The sequence below is a fragment of the Cucumis melo genome, chromosome 7 (genome assembly GCF_025177605.1).
Source record: "Cucumis melo cultivar AY chromosome 7, USDA_Cmelo_AY_1.0, whole genome shotgun sequence".
In the NCBI taxonomy this organism is placed as follows: domain Eukaryota; kingdom Viridiplantae; phylum Streptophyta; class Magnoliopsida; order Cucurbitales; family Cucurbitaceae; genus Cucumis; species Cucumis melo.
This window is the reverse complement of record NC_066863.1, coordinates 27,850,589-27,871,869: the sequence shown is the minus strand read 5'-3', so window position 1 is coordinate 27,871,869 and position 21,281 is coordinate 27,850,589. Positions and strand designations below refer to the sequence as shown.

General features: G+C 33.3%; 1 protein-coding gene across 9 annotated transcripts; it reads right to left on the bottom strand.

Moving 5' to 3' along the window:
- Nucleotides 1-3,185: 3,185 nt before the first annotated feature.
- LOC103494612 (uncharacterized) lies at nt 3,186-19,387 on the bottom strand. Of its 9 annotated transcripts, none has more exons than XR_007822270.1 (12): nt 18,940-19,387; nt 18,610-18,828; nt 14,650-14,748; nt 9,748-9,851; nt 8,808-9,592; nt 8,587-8,709; nt 8,401-8,489; nt 8,119-8,319; nt 6,290-6,691; nt 5,274-5,357; nt 4,617-4,791; nt 3,186-3,781 (listed from the first exon to the last, which is right to left on the bottom strand). XR_007822270.1 is itself a non-coding variant. In XM_051087372.1 (11 exons), the coding sequence occupies exons 2-11, from the start codon at nt 18,733-18,735 to the stop codon at nt 4,756-4,758; spliced, it is 2,061 nt and encodes a 686-aa protein (XP_050943329.1). In that variant the 5' UTR covers nt 18,736-18,828; nt 18,940-19,374; the 3' UTR covers nt 4,264-4,755. The 9 variants fall into 9 exon arrangements, 1 of the variants encoding a protein (XP_050943329.1); XR_007822271.1 differs by having other exon boundaries at nt 5,263-5,357; nt 18,598-18,828; nt 18,940-19,374; XR_007822268.1 differs by having other exon boundaries at nt 18,598-18,828; nt 18,940-19,374.
- Nucleotides 19,388-21,281: the final 1,894 nt, after the last annotated feature.

Here is a 21,281-nt window from a genome sequence, read left to right as displayed (position 1 = left end):
TTGATTTTTTTTTTTTTGTTAAAATTGTAAATCTTCCTCGAAATATCAAACCTAATTTTATATTTAATATATCAATTTTTTATTTTAACTTTTTTTCCAATTCTATTAAACATTCCACAAATAGTAGCAAAGATTTATTATTTAGTTAAAGCTTATAATTTAGTTGCCTAGACAAACCTTTAAATTTAATTCTAATTTTATTAGCATTTTGTTTTTATTGTTTTGATTTAAAACAAAATAGATTTTTAATTAGTTAATAATTATACATTTTTTGAAAATATTCCTATCGTCTTTCTTTTTCTTTTCTTTTCTTTTTTTTTTTTTTTTGGGTTAGTTTTGAGTAGAAACATGGAGTAAAAATTAGACTTAGGTCATTTTTATTAATTTGATTTGATTCTAAAGGAAGATATTTCGAGTTATTTGTTTGTTAATAAATTCGTTTTTCCTAGATTTCAAACTTTAACGGTTAGTCAAACACGCACACATATATATATAACTCGAAAGAGTTATCAATTATTGAAGTACAATGCATGTATGGGTAGAAAAAAAGTGTCATACGACACTTGTAATTTTATATATATATATATATATATATATATATATATATATATATATATATATATATATATATATATTTCACTATTTAATTATTTTTCACGAAGAAATACTTTTCTATCCACAAATTTTTAGTTTAGGTTTTATTTGGTCACTTTTGTCGTTAAGATTTCAAGAATGCTTAATTTTAGTCCTTAAAAATAACAAAACTATTAGTCACCTACCAGAAAAGTCGACAAATGATTTTAGATTAAAATATATTAATGGTGTAACTATTTTAATTTTGATAGGAAAAAAAATGAAAAAGAAATGATGGGTCGGGACTTCTTTTCGGCGTAAAATCAACGGCATTTGCATCGGTAGGACTTTTCTTATTTTAGTTTAAAATTAGTCTACTCGTCATCTTAGTTACCTTTCTTTTAAATCATTAATGATTTTGTTAGTCTAACCATCATTTTTTTTAATCACTAATAGTTGTTTTTCAAAGGTATTTAATTTTGAAACATATGACCAAATATAAACTAAACCTAAAATTTAACGATCATAATAGTATTTTTCATTTTTTTTATTACATACAAAAAAACATAGAGTAAAAAAGTTATTTTGAAATTAGTTTAAAAAACCTTTGTTACGTGGCAAACCATTTAAAATTTATTATTAGCATATTCCTCGATTCTATTGTTTTAAAAATAATTGCTATTTCAAAAATAATTACGTAAGTCCGAGTACTATTTCTCTCGTAGACAAAAATATTCATCACAACTATTTCTCTCGTAGACAAAAATATATCCATAAGTCAAAGAGCTCAACATCGAGTAAAACATAAAAATTATCATCTATTTAATCCGATATAAATAGCAAAAGTTTGAGACTAAAAACAACGTATCTATCGACCTAAATAAAATCAATAAAATTTGTTATTCACATAATAAATACTCAAAGATATCGATATTTTACCAAAAAGATTCATAAAATTGAAATCTCAATATCGACATCAACATTCCTTGGACTACTAATTTAAAGATCGATCGAGTAGTCGCTTTGTAAAGCAATCAATGTAATTAGGTAATTAGGTGAAGCCTAATCATTGATAATATTATTGTAATATATTCGCACAATATTTAATCCATGAATTTGCTGGCATTAAATAAATAAGTAAAAGAATGTTTTTTTTTTCTTTAATGTAATTTATTATTTGAGCAAAACGCCGACCCTTTTATTCTCCCTCGAGCCGCCGCCGCCGGAGCTTTTGTCCCCATGAAATTCAAATTTCTAAGCAATTGCCGGAGCTGAAACCAAATCAAATCAAGGCGAGTTCAGATTTAGGAGGAGATGGATTATGGATTGCGTTTTGGGGAGTCAAATTAGGGATTTCTATAAATGGGTGAAATTAAAGCAAATTGAGCCCTAGATTCTCCATGAACAGCATGGGGGAGTATTGATTATTGGAAGATTTTTATAAATCATAATAGAAATGAAAATCATATCCCCTAAACAATTGCTCTAATACAATGGTTTCAATTCAATTCCACTAAACTCTTTGCCTTTAAACTAGTCCACCTCATGGATTCCGATTCATGAATTAATTATGTGAAATTATTTTCATGTTCAAAGGTTGGAAAACGATTCTTAAACATTTAAAAACTTGAATCAAACATTTGTCAAAATATATTACTATATAATAAACCTATATTTATTTTTTTTCCTTAGAGAAACAAATTTGTTTGATAACCAAATACATATATAGTTTAGGAAAATGGATTCAAAATTCCAAAAATCTCAACTTTGCTTCTATTTGATATATTTTTCTCCACAATTTTGATCCTCTTAATTCCACTAAAATATTTGATTGAGTTATTTAAAATTTTATTATCATAACTCTAATAAAAATTACTTAGAACATGAAGTAAATAAGAAATTGGGAGTGGAACGAAAATAAGAAATTGTGAAACGTGAAAACGATAAAAAAAAGAGGAGTTAAAAACTAAGGAAGCAAAATAAATCCTCTATTATAAACTGAATCTAAAACGCTCAATCTAAATATGAACTCTAATTAAAATATAGAAAACTAAAGACCGAGATCAAACATACATGCCTTTTGCTTTCAAGGAGAATTTTTACTACCTATTTTTAAACTTTCACTATTCTTGAAAATACATATTACTTTAGACTATACATTTAAATTAGAAAGAGGAGAAATCAAAACGGTTATTACATTGGGTAGGGTAGGCCTAAATAGGAGCGTAAACATCTATTTTCTTACAAATAAAATTAACAATTTTACTAAAAAAATGAGGCTAAATTGGAAGTGATTTCAAAATTGTAAATCAATCATATTCAAAATTACTATATAACGTTTTTTAAATAATTCAAAATTTTTACACTTTTATATGATACTATTTCCAGCAATCCAGACCAATTTTCAATGAGTAAGTTTGCGACTAATTTTAAACATGATAAAGATAATCTCTTTTCAAATCAGACCCAAGACCAATACCCCATTTTGGATCCCATGTACGTTTATCCTCAAATATTAACAATAAAGTTACCCTAAAAGGAAAAGAGGGGGGAAAAAAAACTGTCCTATTATGGAGGCAATGCAAAACATTATTCCACTAAACACTCGAACCTTGGGAAAATCCGTCCCTTCAAATTGCTGTTGTGAGGGATTGTTATACCAGCAAAATGACATAATGCAAATTTCTACTCCCTAGAAGGGGGAAAGAAAAACTCAATCCTCTATTTGATGGCAGAGCAAACATGTGAACTCTCCATTATCTACCAGAATGTAGTATAGATTAATTGTTCAATACAAAACTAAGACCACTTAGCATCAAGAAAATATGAAAAGTAGAGTGATGAAATGTTGCCTTCAATGACAAAGAAAGAATTGGCAATACAAATTCCTCTATAGGATGAAAAATCTACAATCTACTCATTCTACTCGCAGTTGAAACTTCTTGGTGCATAAGTAACTTAATATTTTGACCATGCTATCGATTTATCACCTATTTCGCTTTTCTAGCTAAAGCTATCAAAAATCAAATGCACTAACTTCTTCCCCTCAGGATGTATAGGTTTCTAAGATGCCATCAGCAGTACAATAATTGAAGGAAAAATGATTCGAAAATGAAATCAATAACCTTAAGCCTGTACAATGAATTCCAATTGCTCGTTGACGACAAAAGCAAAGATATTTCTTTCTTCCATTTTCATAATCTCTGCACTGACCTCACGAAAATGAGGTAAAAAGAGGGAGAATGAGTCAATTAGAAATTAGAATCTAAAACGAGTAATTGCATCAAAACTAATGAATCAATGTGAAAGATGTATGTTTAACCAGAAATTGGTTTGGGCTCACAAGCAATATAATTATCAGAGGAATATTCACATGAATGTAATTCTATCATTGTATATGTTGAACACAACATTTACACACTAAAGCAAATAAGAAAAGCTTTCAAGATTTGTTTCTTATGGTTCTGAGATGCCCATAGGCTATAGACAGACAGCTAGATTTCTAGATTAATTTTGTAGAAATGTAGGTAATAGCAGCTAGCTGAGTAGTGGAATCAAGGACGCCTTTGATGACCACCACTTGAAGATGAATCTAGAGTTGAAAGGAGAAAGCAATCAAGGAGAGAGTCTAGCATTATATTTTGGAGTTGAAGAACCAAGAAGGCATAACAGAGGGATTGGTTTCTGCAGTGAAGGAAAATTAATTGTGGCATATAATCATCTAAACAAGGGCAAACGACCCCTTATTCATCGCTCAATGTCCAGAGAGAGGTTTGGGAAGCAAAACAAATAGCAAGTACATTGTATAGACGCACGAAAAGTTCTCTATAAAGAGGCATATGATTTAAGTGGGAGTGAACTCTAAACTTCTATTTTTCACCCTCTCAAACATATGAGAGAGAAAGGAATAATTAGAACTTTTATTTAATTACATCATGTTCTATAATAATACTATCCATAAATATACAAATTAACATGTTAACTGTATTTATTATCCAAAGGGCGTTATAAATGCAGACATTGAGAGTCAGTTGTAAAGTTACCAATAAAGAATCTGAAGCAGAGGCAGTCGCATAAACATCAGTTTGAATCTTTGAACTGCCGACGCATTTTTCATCAACTGTTTCATAACAGCTATTACTGTACTTTTGTTCCATCATATAAATGGTGCAGCTCTAGTCCTCATAATGAGATTGGAGGCTTCCTTTTCTTGATTACCTGATACGAAAAGGGGCAAGTTTCAAAGTACTTCTATAACAACTTTTGGAAAAGAATCACATCATAAAAACATAAACATGAACAATAATGCCACATGAGCAATTCAAAGTATCCTCCTAGACGTTCACAATTCATTATTTCCTTTTCAGAAAGAAAAGAAAAAAAATCATTGTGATCACTGATCACCAAAAAGATCTTCAACTGGCAATGAGAAGAAGAACATGAACTTCTCCGTAATAGAAATTCTTCCTGAACTTGTACTGAATAATAAAAATCAACCCCGGGATCAATGGATGGATGTATCATGTTGCATCTAAATTTAATATAAACAATCAACCAAGATAATTGATTCAGTTTGTGAATGGAGAAATGTCATTTTTCCCTTCAAGATAAAAAAAGAAAGGGTTGAAAGCAATCAGTGCGTTTAAAAAAACTTGATACGGCAAGATTTAGAATAAAAAAAACTTAAACCTGCATGTCACCTTGGAGAAATATTTCTTCCGCAATTTGATTGCTGTACGTATACATCTTTTGACACTAATCTTCAGCATCTTATCATTGAAAATCTGTCAAATTAAAATTGTCAATGCCGGTAGAAATAAAATAGCAACTTGAAATAATTAAAAGGTTTTTTTGTTTCAAAGTAATTTAAAACTTCCATAAGGAACTGACGTCAGATAATTAATTTTTTTATGATCACAAACATAAGCAAACACAAATACACGCAAAGTTTAAATTCTTAGGGTACTTATGGTAAGTTACAGACATCTTATGATATTTGATCAAACACATGCAAACATACACAATATGCACATAAACACAAAGAAGAATGCCAATTAGAAGTAAATTAGGTTAATTCATTTTAACCAAGGATAACCAAGATTAATAAGAAATGACCCTACTTATCCTTAACTCTACTACATCATGATTCTTATCCTTAACTCTACTACATCATGATTACTGAAAGGAGGAAAATAATGCGGCTGGACATCCCTACAAAGGCACTCCCTAACTTTAGAAAAAACTATGTTGCACCGGCTGTAACAAAAGATGATTTAGCGGATTCTTCCAATCCAAATTTTGTGAGCTTGAAGAAATATTACCAGCCTAACCAAGTAATCAGATTGCTTTTTTTTTTCTTTCTTTCTTTCTTCGTGTGGTAAGAAATGGAGCTTTGATTGAGAGAAACAAAAGAATTCACAAGGATAGACCCGAAAAAAACCTCCAACAGAGTAGAGTTAGACTGGTTACAAAAAGGGACTTCATTCCAAAAGAAAATAAAATCCTCGTTAAGCACATCCAACATCTAATTAAAGAAAAAGAAATGCAAACAACAGAAACAGTGAAGCCAAATCAGAAAAGCATTGTACTAAACAATGTCCGATAGAACTATATTAGGGAATAGAACTTAAACTGATATTTCATTGATGACACGGAAGAAAGAATTGGTAACATCTATCAGAATCAATTAGCATAAAATATATTTAAAAGCACATACCTTTATTAGATCATCAATAGAACGTGTTTCTCTAATTATCTTTTGGCGATTCATTATAAGGATTGCTGCAACACAATAAACAGGAAGCTCGTCATCACCTTGCTCAGTTGATGATATTGCAGTGCACTTCTTTGTAGGATCATTCCTTGAACAAAGATTCCTTGTCAAGCCACAAAAAGTGTGGGCAGATGTTGATTTCATTCCAGCATTGTCACATGATGAACGTTCCAAATTTCCATTATTTGATTGTAAGGTGTCTTTCGTGTTAATATTACTATTGTCCATGTCTCCTTCACTTATTTCCACTTCCGAGCCTCTTGGAAGTTGTAAGGTCAATGCTTCCAGACAACTACTCTCTAAACTGTAAGCTCTTGATTCGTCAAAATCAGCAGCCCACATCATCTAAATGAAGGACAATTAGCTGTTACGATTGAAATGGTATTATAGTTTCATTTCAGGTCAGCCATAAATAAAAACCAATTTGCCCAATGTTAAATCAATCTTAGATATATAAAAAAGAACCCAATTACAAATTTAAGCATTGTGGTGTAATTTATCTTAAAGTGAGAGTTGAGAGAATGTATTATTTATCATTCACCAAGTATCAAAGAGCTTTTATCCCTAAGCAAGGATTGAAATATCCATCAATACGTTGATATATCTTCAATATCAAATATCAATAGTTTAACCATTAAGGAAAACTAGACGTCCAAAGAAACTCAATATTCTATTGTGTATCATTCAGTAAATATCTATGTTTACATATATAAGAAGTATGAACACTCGGTAAAATATCTATACAAATTGAGTAGTATGTAATAAACAAAGGAAAAGAAGGCTGAAATCATTGAATACTGCCAAAAGCCACCAGTTGGAAATTTGAATTTGTCGCACCAATTGGAATTGGTAGGGGAATGAAACTTGAGGCTTATGTCTTTCAAGCCTCGAAGCAAGTAGATAGTCTTATACCTCCATCTTCAAAGGGTTACGCCTCTTTTAATGTGTCACAGGTGTAAGCAAGGCACCTTAGAGCTGCTTGCCTCTAAGCTTACGCCTTGAATAATTCCTATAACACTGGTAACCATATACAAAATAACCACCATGGGTTGATCTAATGGTCAATAATGACAAATGTAATTTTTTTTCTTTATATTTTTCTAATATTAGTTGTGCATTATCTGTAATAGTTTCCTTATTAGTAGATATTTTAGCCTTATTGGCAGATATTCTTTTTATAGGTAGACAGACTTTCTTGAATGAAAGAATACCTTCTATGTGTTTGATGCAAAATATTGAAGAAATAATATAATATTATTTTTTCTCAAAATTCTAGTTGGAGCAAAGATAGCAATGAATTCAGGGGGGAAAAACCCAAGTTCACCTCTTTTCCTTGTTTTGGGTCATAAAACAAATAGTTGCAAATGATCATAGCCACTAGTTTGTTATACCATATATCATGCACCTGGACGAAAGAAAGCTAGAGACAACAAAGACAAAGTTTCCATTTTGTTTTGGACGAGAAGCTGCACAGACGTGAGAAGATATAGATAGGCTTGTCTTACGTAATTAATTATTAGTATAAGTGCTCAGTATACCATATAGTCTCCCATATACATTTGTACTACAAATGCAGCATGTATCATCAGAAAGTAAAACAGAGTTGAGCATATAGCACGCAAAGCTTATTGGTTATACAACAAAGAAAACATACTAGCAGAGTTCATAATTTATGCTATAATCTTGCAAAGAAAACATCCCTCCATAAGCTGCCCATATGCTACAAAACAACGTAATGGATACTAATTTGCTGAACTAAAAAGAACACTAACCTCCCACATACAAAGTGCCTCATTAAATGATAGCTCCCGACGAAAAAGTACCAAGAGCATTGGAAATGCAAAATGTAGGCTCTCAGCACCTATATGCGACAGGTGAGTGAAGATTTCCCTGTCAGTAAGTTCCAAAATTTTCCACAATGCTTCTAACTGTTTCATCACCCGAATTGGGCCTTCCATTTGAAAATTCTCACGCTGGAAGATTGCAACAGCATGTCAGAGGGAAAGATAATAAGAAAATCCAGCCCAAGATATTTTCCAACATAACTCAAGTACCATTCTTCTTAAGAGCATCTCGAAACACCAAAATGCGTCAGCATTATCCTCAAATAGAACAACAAAAGGAGACAGCAAGTCACTCATTCCTGAAATCATAATTTATAATCCCGGATATTGAAGCAAATTAAATTAGTATAAAACATGGATGAGGAAACCAATACAAAAAGAAAAACAATTCACAACCTTGACAATAACCAGTCGCAGGATCAACCCATGCATAAACTGCAAGGATATCCGACATTCTAGCTAAGTTTCTCGTATCCTCATAGAACTCAAGATGACTATCCGTTCGAACCACATCTACCACTGGATAAAAAATATGAGCCCAAGAAGTCAAGACTATAAAGAAAAATTAGACCTGTACATCAAAAGTAGACATAAATCTGCTCCTTTCTGAGATTTACCTATTCGGTGCAGAGTCCAAAGCCATTCAGATACTCTATCTTCACTAGTACCACTATTACAGTGGACTGTTGCATTTAAGTATTCTGTTTCTGGTGCATTTGGCTTCACGTTATTGCATGAGCTATTATTCTGAAATTCTGGATCGCTGGAATCGACATGTATCATTTCAATTTCAGAGCTAATGGGATGAGAAACATTGTTGGAGGATGAGGCAGTTGATTCAATAACTAAATCTTCATTGTTATTTATCTGAAAACTGTGCATGCTGCCATCTTCAAATCTCAATTCACGTTGAGTTGAAAGTTTGGCATTATGCAGGAAATATTTGTTCTTATCACGGTTGTCCTTGTCAAACAAGTTGATGACAGGTAGAGGAGGAAAATCATAATCATTTTCTGTAACAATTGCCGATCCATCTGCTTCACTCCCAGGTTTTAGGGAATGACAATTGCAAGGACCAGAAATGGGGACACAACAGGTGGACCCATCTGCCGCACTATCTGTACTTTCTCTAACACTCGCAAGTTCTGCTGAATCATTCGAGTTTTCCCTTTCACATGTGTATGATTTATCTATACAATTATTATTCCTACAAAAAGAATCTTCTACTGTATGAGTATTAAGAATAGAAACTTCTCTACTTTCATTCTCAGCTTCCCTTGGTCCCTCTTTAGACGACGTCCTCATATCCATAACTTTAGAACCCACAGGGTAGGCTAGGGAACCAGTTCCTATGCTAGAATGTATCATCCGACACTCCTCGATCAGGTACTTGTAACGTTCCCTGCATGAAAATTTTTAACAGTCATTTCATTTGATAGTGAACCATGAACATGCACAATTTCACATCTTCAAGTAATATGAAGAAAATTTAAACAAAAATGGGATAATAATCCAACGTGACAAAGGAGAACTTTTGTTCAAGGGAGGTAAAAAAACCTTCTGGCAGTCCTTAGTTGGCCTCGGTGCTCAGCAGTGCTACCTACAGCATAACAACCAAGCAAAAATTCCCATACTTCTGCCCTAATAGACGGATCCACACCCTGCCAAACCACAATTAAACTTCTCTCATACACAGTAACACAATGAAGCATCGATAAAACTACCTGTTTTTGTGATCAAATACAAAGAAAAATGTAGTATTTGTCTTTTTCCTTTGTCTTCAACATTTAAAACCAAAGTTCTTTATTTTATTTTTTTTTGTAATTATTCTCACAATTTTGTTGACTAGCTTACTAGCTGGACACCATGTACTTATTTTTGTAACTTCAGTTATTTGCACATTTTTCTTGATAAAATTGGCCTTTTCTTAATAAGAAAGTATATACAAAGAGCAAGTTAACAGTTACCAAATTGAAGAGGAAACAACCAAACATATACTCATGTAAAGCTATTAGGTGTCAGGTGGCAATGGGTAGTCACATCCTTTTTGGAGGCTTGGCTTCCAATCCTATTCTTGACAAGGATTCAATTAATAAAGTTCGGAAGGTACCAAATCCGAAGAGATGAGCTAGCAATGTATCATTAAGTTGCTCCTCAAATCATTCAATAAAACTTGATGGAGATGGAAAACGTGAAACGAAGATAACCAACACACCAATGCATACAGGCAATGGAAAAAGATATGGTTTTTACTTTCATTGTCTTTAGACTACAAAGCATTAGTATGGAGGATTGCACTGAAGAAAATCAATCATATTGAGATGGTTGCCGTCTGCTTTCAAATGTAAACAAAAGTCGTGAATAAGTTGGAGATGCTTATTAGATGTCCTCTTTTCTTCGACAGAAACACCAGAAATGAAGATAACAGTGATTTTTGTGGATTGAAAAGTTTCCTCCCTACCCACTTCCAAATGGGTGTAGGAACATGGCCTTCCTTGCAAACAGGGATTGGTGCTTATTGAATGAAAAGAACCACTATGGAGATGGATAACTGACTGGTAAAAACCTAAATAGCTCCCCTTCCCTAGTTCTCTATTGACCTTTTGGCTGTAGATGGCACAAGATGGAAGTCGGTAAAGGAGATAAAAACTCTTTTATGGAAGGACTAGTGGCTCTCAAGTGTCCATGTTGTGTGGCATAAACGAGGCTGTTTTCTTTTTCAAGGAAAAAATTTTTCATTGATAAGATGAAAATACTAGTGCTCAATATACAAGGAAACTAAAGTAAAATACCAAAAATACCAAAATGATACAAAGAGAAGAAAAGGACCAAGCATAGGAAATAAAATCAATCATATCTGAAGAGGCTTGAACCTGAGCTGAAACAAAGCGAGCAAATCTAAGGAAGAGACTTATCCAGAAAAATCTCTGAACACTAAAAGAGGCAGAATCAAGGCTGTTTATAACTTTCAAATCAAGGGGAGATACAATAAGCTTTTTTTTTTTTTTTTAGAGAAAATTTTCAATTCCTATAACTTGGAAATCAAGTTTCTCTAATCCAAAATGCAACAGCGACAGGGTGAAAAAGCTATTTTAGTTTCTAGTACCCCCTTATTACACCACACCTAGAAGAATTTAATTTATGTGACCTAAATAAACTTGATTAAGCTTCCTACCCCATCAAAAATGCTTTTGATATGAATATAGTTCACAAGAGAAATTATAACAATGCCTATGAAAACACTCCTAATGCCAAAAATGAATGGAAAATGGACCTGCATACATGATTTTGAAATTTTCTAAGTAGATTGAAGGACAGTAAGATAGTATGGATAGGCTCGACATGTTCCTGATGACGTGGTATAGTTCCGACGTTTCCTGAACTAGCCGATGGTAGAAGTTTCTCTAAGAGCCCTCATAAAATTTCCAATGAAATAAAGACCAATGATCAAACGTCACTCAACTCTACGACCTAGAGACAGATCTACATGGAAGTAATTATCATCTAATCAATAATAAATATTTTTTATAGATAATAATTACTAAATTTTACATAAAAAATAATTAAATTTAATGTATTCACTTCTTTTATGTTCGTGAGTGTCTGGACTAGCTTATCTGCACCTCAACTACTCTCATAGGGTGACCTATCTGACCCAACAACATTTGGGTGCCAAGGAAACTTATAGGAAATTAATTCCTAAATAGAGGTCAGCATGCTTAAACTCATGACCACCTAGTCATTTATTCAGATTTAACGCCTTGTTTACCCCGAGGTCAACCAATAATGGTTAACTTAGTATATTCACATATAGTTATAATTATAATGTACTCTCATAGACAAGGAAGAATTAGTCAATGAAGAGGCTTGTTTCCGTTTTAAAAATAAATGCATTGTCATAAACAAATCTGGCAAAACAAATGCAGTTAAAATATTCTCAAGCAGTCTCCTAAAAGAAATCCAAATGCACACAATCGTCCAGGGGCAACAAGCATCTAATTCCCTAACATTCTAATGCTGAGCGTCTATAAATTCCCAAGAAACAAAACAAAAAATGATCAGCTATTCACCCTCCCCTTCAAGCTTCTAAAAGTTAAATCTTAATTTATAATAATAATAATATAATTTTTTACTTTTATCAAAAAACTCATTGCATTTTGTAGGAAGTTGATTCCACTGCCTACCATCAATTATAAAACGAAGAGAGCTACCTCTGTTCTTCCAAATTGGACCCAAACCCCCAAGAAAAACTAAACAGAAACTAAACTTCAGGGTAAGTTCTACATATTTTCATATAACAAACTTCAAGCTAATTAAAATTTTCAAGATTCCTCAGGTTTCAGCTCCTGAACTTTTGGGTGCTCAAATTTCTCCTAGTATTTGGAGACATTTTGCATCAAAGTCTATGCATTATGAAATCCATAGGAGCTTTTTTGAAAATTAAGCGTGCGTTATATACACCTGAAGATCCAAAAGTGGCAATGAAATTATTAGACAAAAAATCTTCCCAAAAATTAAATCTACATTGCAATTCTTCTTTTAACTTCCATAAATTACCCTTGCTAATTATATAGATTTTTTGCAAGTCTTTTAGCAATCCTTTTAACTTCATGTCAATGAAATTTGGACAAAGCTAGCCAATGGAGAAAAAAAAACATGACTCATATTGTCAACTCCTGTTGTATTTCTTTCACTTGGTTTATTTTTCAACATCATATGTAATTAATGCCAATTTGTCATTCTCTTCTCGTTAAATTTAAACAATTCATAGTTGATATATTGATACATTACAAGCAATGCATAATCACAAAATCAAGGGGAAAAGAGGACGATTGTCCTGGAACTACTTTTAGTGGCAAGTTTGATGTTGAGACCTTTTTTTTTTATATAAGAAACAAACATTTCGTTGACGATGTTGAGACCTTCTTGGATTGGCCCAGTGAAGTAGAATCGTTCTTTGACAGACTTTCCAAAGATAAGAAGCTGGAGGAGAGACTCCACATGGCGGGGCATGAAAAGGCACTCAGCATTATTTAGTGAAGCACTGTACCTTTGGAGCATTAGTCTTTTTCATTTTTCCAATGAAATTTTTCTTTTTTTTTTTAATTTTCCAATGAAATTTTCCTGTTGCTTCTTTCCGAAAAAGAAAGGAAAGGAGAGAGAGAGAGAGAATGAATTTTAAAAAAACAATTAATAAATAAACTTCTTGGCCAAAGAGGTTGAAAGTAATGTAAAGTTGGTTTCACCCTGTGAACAATAAGCAATTGCTCCATGATCAATACCAACCTTGAACTCAAGAAACTTGTTCCATGGCTGATTATTGCTCCAAGAGGTTCCATAAGCCAAGTGCACATTACAATTTAGCCGAGTTCAAGCAACATCACATCGCCCATCTCTTAGATGGAAAGATATCAAGAAAAATGTAACTTTACATCCCTTATATTATCTTACAGAAGCTGAAGTCTAGCTATGGTGAGGAAAGTGGAGGACAGCCAGGCATCCTCAAACCAATGGCGAACACAAGTGACCAAATAAACACTTGGTAATTTAATTTGATGTCTTTGTGGGAACAAAGCTCGCCAATGGAACCTTGCACTACCTTAAGCAGAGTTTGCCTATAATCATATGTGCAATAGGTTACAAAGTCACCAATTGAATTAGTTTGTCTATATCCTAAGATTCCTTGCTTAACTGTGGACCTTGCTACATTACCTTCTACATCAGATGTTCATTAGGATTGTCACCCTCAATCCTTTAAAGTTCGGGATCTTATGATGGTTCATTTAAGAAAGCCTAGGCTGCCTTCTGAGTGTTCATGCAAGCTTCATCCAAAGAAAATTGGGCCTTTTCCTATTGTTGAATGTTCAACGCCTACAAGGTTGCCCCCACACTTCAAAATCACTCCGCTTTCATTCAATCAATGAAATGTTTCATTTTCAAAAAAAAGAAAAAGAAAAAAAGAAAAAAAAAAACCCTTACCGTGCCACAGATGGTTTTCATTTGGCTGTTTAATTAACTCGAGAATGAGTTAGCTTTAGGAGGGAAATAGGAATTGATGTAGTGTACTGCCTCTCTACCTCTCTTAGTTGTTTGCCTATTTACTGAAGGCTTGATCGTGGCTTTAGTCTTCTCGTATTGTTGCATTTAGAGTTAGTCTTTTGCTGCTGTTAACAGCCAAGTTATCGGTTAGTTACTGTTAGTTCTTTTACCAATGCTGTAACTTTTTAGTCTTTTAGTTTTACTGCTGACATTGGCTTAGTTACTGTTGCCAATGACACCAAGGCTGGCCTGTAGCAGGTCCCTAGGTTGTAATTGAAGTATTAGACAACAAAGATTTTAACTCAAGAATTCTAAAAGATTTGAGTTACATTAATGGAAGTTTAAAAAAGAGGGGAAAACCTAAGAAATAACCTTTTAAGATAGAATCTCGACATTTTTTCATGGTAAGACAACACATACCCCCAAAACTATTGATTTGAGTGTCTTCTGAAAACCAAGAGCCTTTCCATCACTATCAAATGCAGCCAGCCACTTCTCTGGCTTGAGCATTCTGTTTACCTGCACCATGAGAACAGCACTCCAAATTTTGCATGAATGCTAATAAATAAAATATCATTGTCATTCAAACTGCATTAGAAATCATGCAGAAAAGATATTGTAGTCGTAACTAAACATCTAAAAAAAATTGTGTTTTCTATATGATACAAATAACGATCAAAAGAAAGGAAACAATTTCAAACTAAAATAATATTCAGAATATTTTAGATTATTACATATTTTAGTTCAAAAACAAAGTATCATTGTGCAAAGTACAACTACGAATACCGTGTTCGGTCACCAATAGTGAATACTTTTTTTTTAAATGGAAACAAACCTCTTCACTGAAATGATGAACTGAGACTATTGCTCAAAGTATAAAACTTAAATACAAAAGATGAATACCAAAATCAGCAAATAGGGATCAAGAGGTGCACCCGAGCATCTCAACTAGGTTGATATCCTAACAGCATCACATCATAATACATCAAACAAGGGAATTGGCTAAGGGAGGCAACCCTATGATTAGAGACACGGTGAAGTTTGTCAGTAATGTTTTCCTTAGCTTGTTTCTCAGTAATATGGCAATATTTTGCCACTGCGGCCAGTTGTTTGGCAATATGATTGTTAGTAAGGAAGTTTTCTTACAAATCAAGGACCTGGAAATATAGAAAAACCTAGTACCACCTGATGAAATGGATGGGGGAGAATCATCTCGTAAGAAAGAGGAAGAAGGGAAACGCGATTGAATTAAGTTCAAGAAAATAAAGATGTTGGTCTTTAATGGAACAGGTCCTGATGAATGGTTATTTAGAGTTAAGCAATACATTTAATGTTATTGAAAGCAAAAAAACACGAAAAACCGACTTACGTGGAAATCTGAGTATCGAGAGAAAAACCACGATATTTTAGTTATTATTATTTTCTGATGATTTACAATAGATACAATGAAGGAGAATAAATAGAACACACAATGAGGTAAAAAAGGAAAAAAAAATAGGGATTAGGGTAAATCTTTCCTTAAATACCCTATGGACCAAACCCACTAATTCTAACACTCCCCCTCTAGTTGGAACGTAAATATCAATGAGACCCAACTTGCTTACACAAAAGTCGAAGTTTGGTCTGAAAATCCCCCTGGTGAGAACATCAGCAACCTATTGGCTCGAAAGATGTATGAAATGCATATCCTCAAGTCTTTCTTTGATGAAATGTCGATCAATCTCAACATGTTTAGTTCTATCATGTTGAACTGGGTTGTTAGCAATACTAATAGCGGCTTTATTATCACAAAAAAACTTCATTGGTGTCTCACACTCCTGATGAAGATCAGACAAGACTTTCTGGAGCCAAATTTCCTCACATATTCCCAAACTCATAGCTCGGTATTTGGCCTCAACACTACTCCTGGCCACAACACTTTGCTTCTTACTCCTCCAAGTAACAAGATTACCCCATAAAAAGGTACAATAACCGAAGATAGACTTTCTGTCAACAACAGATTTTGCGCAGTCTAAGTCACTATATGCCTCAATGGTTTTTCTGTCTATCTTTCCAAACATCAACCCTTTACCAGGTGTCGTTTTCAAGTATCTTAGAATTTTGTTGACAACTTCCATGTGTTCCAGCTTCCATGTGTGCCTCATGAGGAGCCTGCATAAACTGGCTGACAACACTCGCAGCAAAGGAAAGATCAGAACGAGTATAAGATAAGTAAATTAATTTACCCACAAGGCACTGATATTGTTCTTTATCATTTGGAACTTGATCATTAGAGTTTCCTAGTTTATAGTTGAATTCAATATAAGTGTCAGCAGGACGGTATCCCAACATAACAATCTCAATAAGCAAATCAAGGGTGTATTTCTCTAAGACACGGAGATGCCTTCTTTAGATCTGGTCACCTCCATTCTAAGGAAATATTTCATATTTTCTAAATCATTGATTTCAAATTCATCACTCATTCTCTGCTTAAGTTGACTGATTTCTGGCTAATCATCTCCAAACAAAACAATGTTATCCACATACACTATCAAAACGACAATCTTTCTAGTCTTCGAAACCTTTGTAAATAAAGTATGATCAAAGTGCCCCTGACTGTACCCTTGACAAAGGTATGGAACCTGTTAAACCACACTCTATGCAACTCTTGTATAAAGATTTTTGGAGTTTACAAACATGTTGACCAAACTGGGCTTCAGATCCAGGCGGGGACTCATGTAAACTTCCTCCACTAGGTCTCCATTCAAAATAACATTCTTAACATCCAGCAGATATAGAGACCAATATTTGTTTACAGAAACAAATAGTAGGACTCTAATAGTATTCAACTTAGCAACGGGAAAAAAAGTTTCTAAATAATCAACATCATAGGTCTGAGTAATATCAAATGGATCAAAATGTTGCTCATTCAACACCCCTTCAAAGCATCCAAAAAAAATCCTATGGCAGATTTTCATCTGAAACTAAATTGACACATCCACAGCGTCCTCGTCACATCTTTATAAAGAAATCTACTAGTAAAAGGTCTTGGAAAAGATGGGCCAAGTTGCTCCCTAAAATTGCCTTCAAAAACATTAATACACGCTGGTTTTCATGTCTCCTTGTTGAAACCAACCACAAGGGCAAACACATACATGAAAACCACTCCGCCACAAATTTATAAGAAACCCAAGGATGTTTTGGCAATATGATGCAATGAGTGGATGCTAATTACGAGAGCTTTATCTTTTCTTTTACATTCGTGAGTGTCCAAACCAGCTTATGCACACCTCGACTAATTTCATAGGACAACCCGCCTGACCCTACAATATTTTGGTGTCATAAAAACTTGTAAGAAATTAATTCCTAGGCACGTGGTCACTATGGGTTGAACCCTTGACATCTTAACCATTTATTGAGACTATAAATGGGAGGGCTTTACCATTAGAATAACCAGTTGAAGTTTGAAGTGGCATGGGAATCCTTTGACAAAATGCATAAGCAATTTCCCCAAGTTCCACCTCGAGGACAAAGTGTCTTTGAGTCGACAAAGTTGTTTGGTCACTATTAGTGAATACTTATTCGAAGAGAAATAAGGGAATTGGCCAAGGAAACCTCGTTAGTGGGCCGTGGGAAGTTTGCAAGTATGATTTCTTGGGCTACTAGTGTTATATTAGTGCACAGTCCTTCTGTTATGTTTTTGTTATGCTTATATTCTGAAGACAACGATAATATTGCCAAATGGTCTACTTGCTAGGAATAATTATCAGTAATAGTTATCTTGTCTCCATGTTCCTCTCCATAATGAATAATATAGTATGGCAGTCCTTCGAGAATCTTTGGAATAGTAGAGCACCGAATACCAATGAAAGAATCTTATAGTTCAACTATCGGGAGACATCAATTGCCAAGGACAAGAGGGCCCCTGGTACCTATTTCTATCCGAAAAGGTAGAAGACAAGTTGTAGGATACTACCCATGCCTGAAATTATCAATACAGATTAAGATTAACTGATTTGCACTTGGATGATAAATTGTAATCTACAACACTCTACTTACATTGTACACATCACTGAAAGTTGGACTAAAACTTTTTTTTTTTTTTTTTTTCCTTATGAGAAACATTGATTTTTTCGTTTTATTAGTACAGTGGAATTACAAAAATAATTAAATAAAAACCAAAGTATGCGCTAAAGAATTACAAAAAGATGGACGGAAGCTTTAGATGAAATACAGACCAAACAACTATGGTCCTTGACCAATAAAATTTAGACACTTTAACCCAAAAAGAAAAGAAAGAAACATAAATAAACCGAAGAGATAAGGAAAGAAACAGGACACGACAATCAGTTTAGGCACGTTCATACGCATAGTTGATGAGAGTCTTACAGTTATAACAACCTTTATGGGCGATTGTGAAAGGCATGGCTCGCCAATATCTCGCACAATCAAACCCACTTTCTGCAAACTGGCAGCGCCGGCTTTTGCACAAGTCCATTGCTTACCAGCTTCTCCACCACAAGACATCACAATCCAAAAAACCCAAAACCACCCTTCTTCCTTGATTCAACCACCTCTGCTACCATTGCCCGGGGAAAAACAAACGAATAAACGTCAATACTGCAGCAAGGAACAAGTTAAATGAGTAGTAGTTTAATTGCCCCAGAGTAAATTAAGGAAATAACCAACTCTAGGAACGGAAAATCAGTAATCACAACAAAAAATGATAACCTGGGCTGTAGCCTTTTCTTGAAGAAACCCGCTGTAGGCAGAAAGAAGTAGAAGAAACACTTGTGGATAGAATGAAAGATGAAGAAAAGAAATGTGGCATGGCATGAACAAAAGGGAAATGAATAAGCAATCAATGGATGGTTGGCATCAAAATGAATCACATGATAGAGAGAATGAAGAATTTTGATGAGAAGTTGGATTGAATAAGGAAGAGCATAAGAGATCTGTGAAATTCGCAAATAGGTTTTGAACTTAGGTTTGTGTAGAGGTTGGGGAAGAGAATCTCCCTCGCCATTTACGCAACAGACCGTTTCCTTTCATCTCTCTCTCGTCTCTTTTTCCTTTTCTTTTCTTTTATTTCTTCCTTCTTTTTTCCCCTTAATTTTTCAAACTGAACGTAGAAGCAATAGCAAAACAACAAAATTTGAGCATTGTTTCACAATATAATATACACATACACACACACACACACACACACACACACACACACACACACACACACACACACACACACACACACACACATATGTACATACCCACAATATAATATACACATACACACACACACACACACACACACACACACACACACACACACACACACACACACACACACACACACACACACACACATATGTACATACCCACATATATTCGTTTAGGTCTTTATTTGAAACTGCAACTTATGGTACTCAAATAAACGTAATAATTCATCAATGGTAATCTATAAATTAAGACCAAATTAATTACGACGGTTGTTTATATGTGTTTACTAAATGTGGAGATTCGCATTCATATGATCAACAAATTTAATTTAATTTGTTGAGTTGAGAGTAATCGGTGTGACTATGTTTTAAAAAACACTGGGCTCGTTAACAATTTTGATACCATTATTATAACCATTATAGATATTGTTATCGATTAATCCTAAGGACACGTTTAAGATTATAAGTTGTTTATTATGGTTGAATTGTAATAGGTGCAAACTATTTTAATTTTATAATAAAATACTAAACACTGTATAAATAGTTTTAAAAAGAACGATGAATGTCATATTGTAAAACATATAGCATATAGTCGATGGGAACTTTGAAACAAAGTTAATTTTAGCTAGTTGGAAATTGCAAAATATTATTTATATGAAAAATACAGTTATTATGGTATGGGACAATACTTACCCAAAATGCCCCTAAAATTGTAATTGTAACCATAAAAGGAAAATAATGTTACAAATACAAAGTATACAACGTTAGTTGCAATTAAATCATAATTGCAAAAGTGTACGAGTAAACGTAATAAAAAAAATAATTCATTTTTGTGTACGATTGAGGCTCGTTACGATTGATACATCAATTGGAACCATATACAATTACCATCATTACAAGTACAATAAACATGATCTAATTAGTTAAGTTTTGAACGGTGGCAAAAGAGTAGTCATTAATAACTCGCTTTTGTGTTCTTGCCTTTAAAAAGATGAAAATCACGATAAGAAAAGTTGTAAGAAAAAAAAAAACAATACTTCTACACATAAGACTTTCGTCAGTCATTTTTTAAAACCAAGCTTACAACCCTTCCAACATACAAATCCAAAATTTTGTTGTTTACTTTCCTATTAATATTTTTTGAAAAACCAATTCATGTTTCGAACACTATAAAAAGTAGGTTCCGAAAAATCAAAACTTCGCATTTTAAAAATCGACCGAAAATAAATGTTGTTTTTTAAGAAACGTGAAGATTATAATCGAAGAGTCAAGAAAAACAACATAAAATATTGAAAACTAACAACAAAATCAATATCATAATTACTTCTCATACAATAGAGCTCTAACCCTTAAATTGTGTAGATAAATTTTCAAGATACCACAAACTATATCAAATCTGTAATTTACCAACCAAAACAAATACGAACTGAAAAGGGAAAAGAAAATAAGAAAGCATATGCTATTTTAGATGAAAATGGAATGTTATTAATAAATGCTACACAGGCTAAGAAGGGAGGCTCTTAATGGCCTCTATCACAACCAAAACCGAAAGCTATCAACTTAAAGTCTTAAACCAAGAAACAAAACTTTGGGCTTTAACAGCTAACAATGGGCCCAACTATGAGGCCTGTGAATAACAATATAAAAAGCCCATTTGTTTTCGGGGCCCAAAGCCCAATCTCCCGGTAGAAAAAGGAAAATTGTGGGGAAGAATTTAAATGGTTTATGTATTCTTCACAAATTTATGTAATTCCTAAAAAAAAAACATATTTGAATTTTTAATTTCAAATTTCAAAATTTGTTTTCAAATATATAACAAAATAAACCAAAATATTTACGAAGATCGATAGATATGAT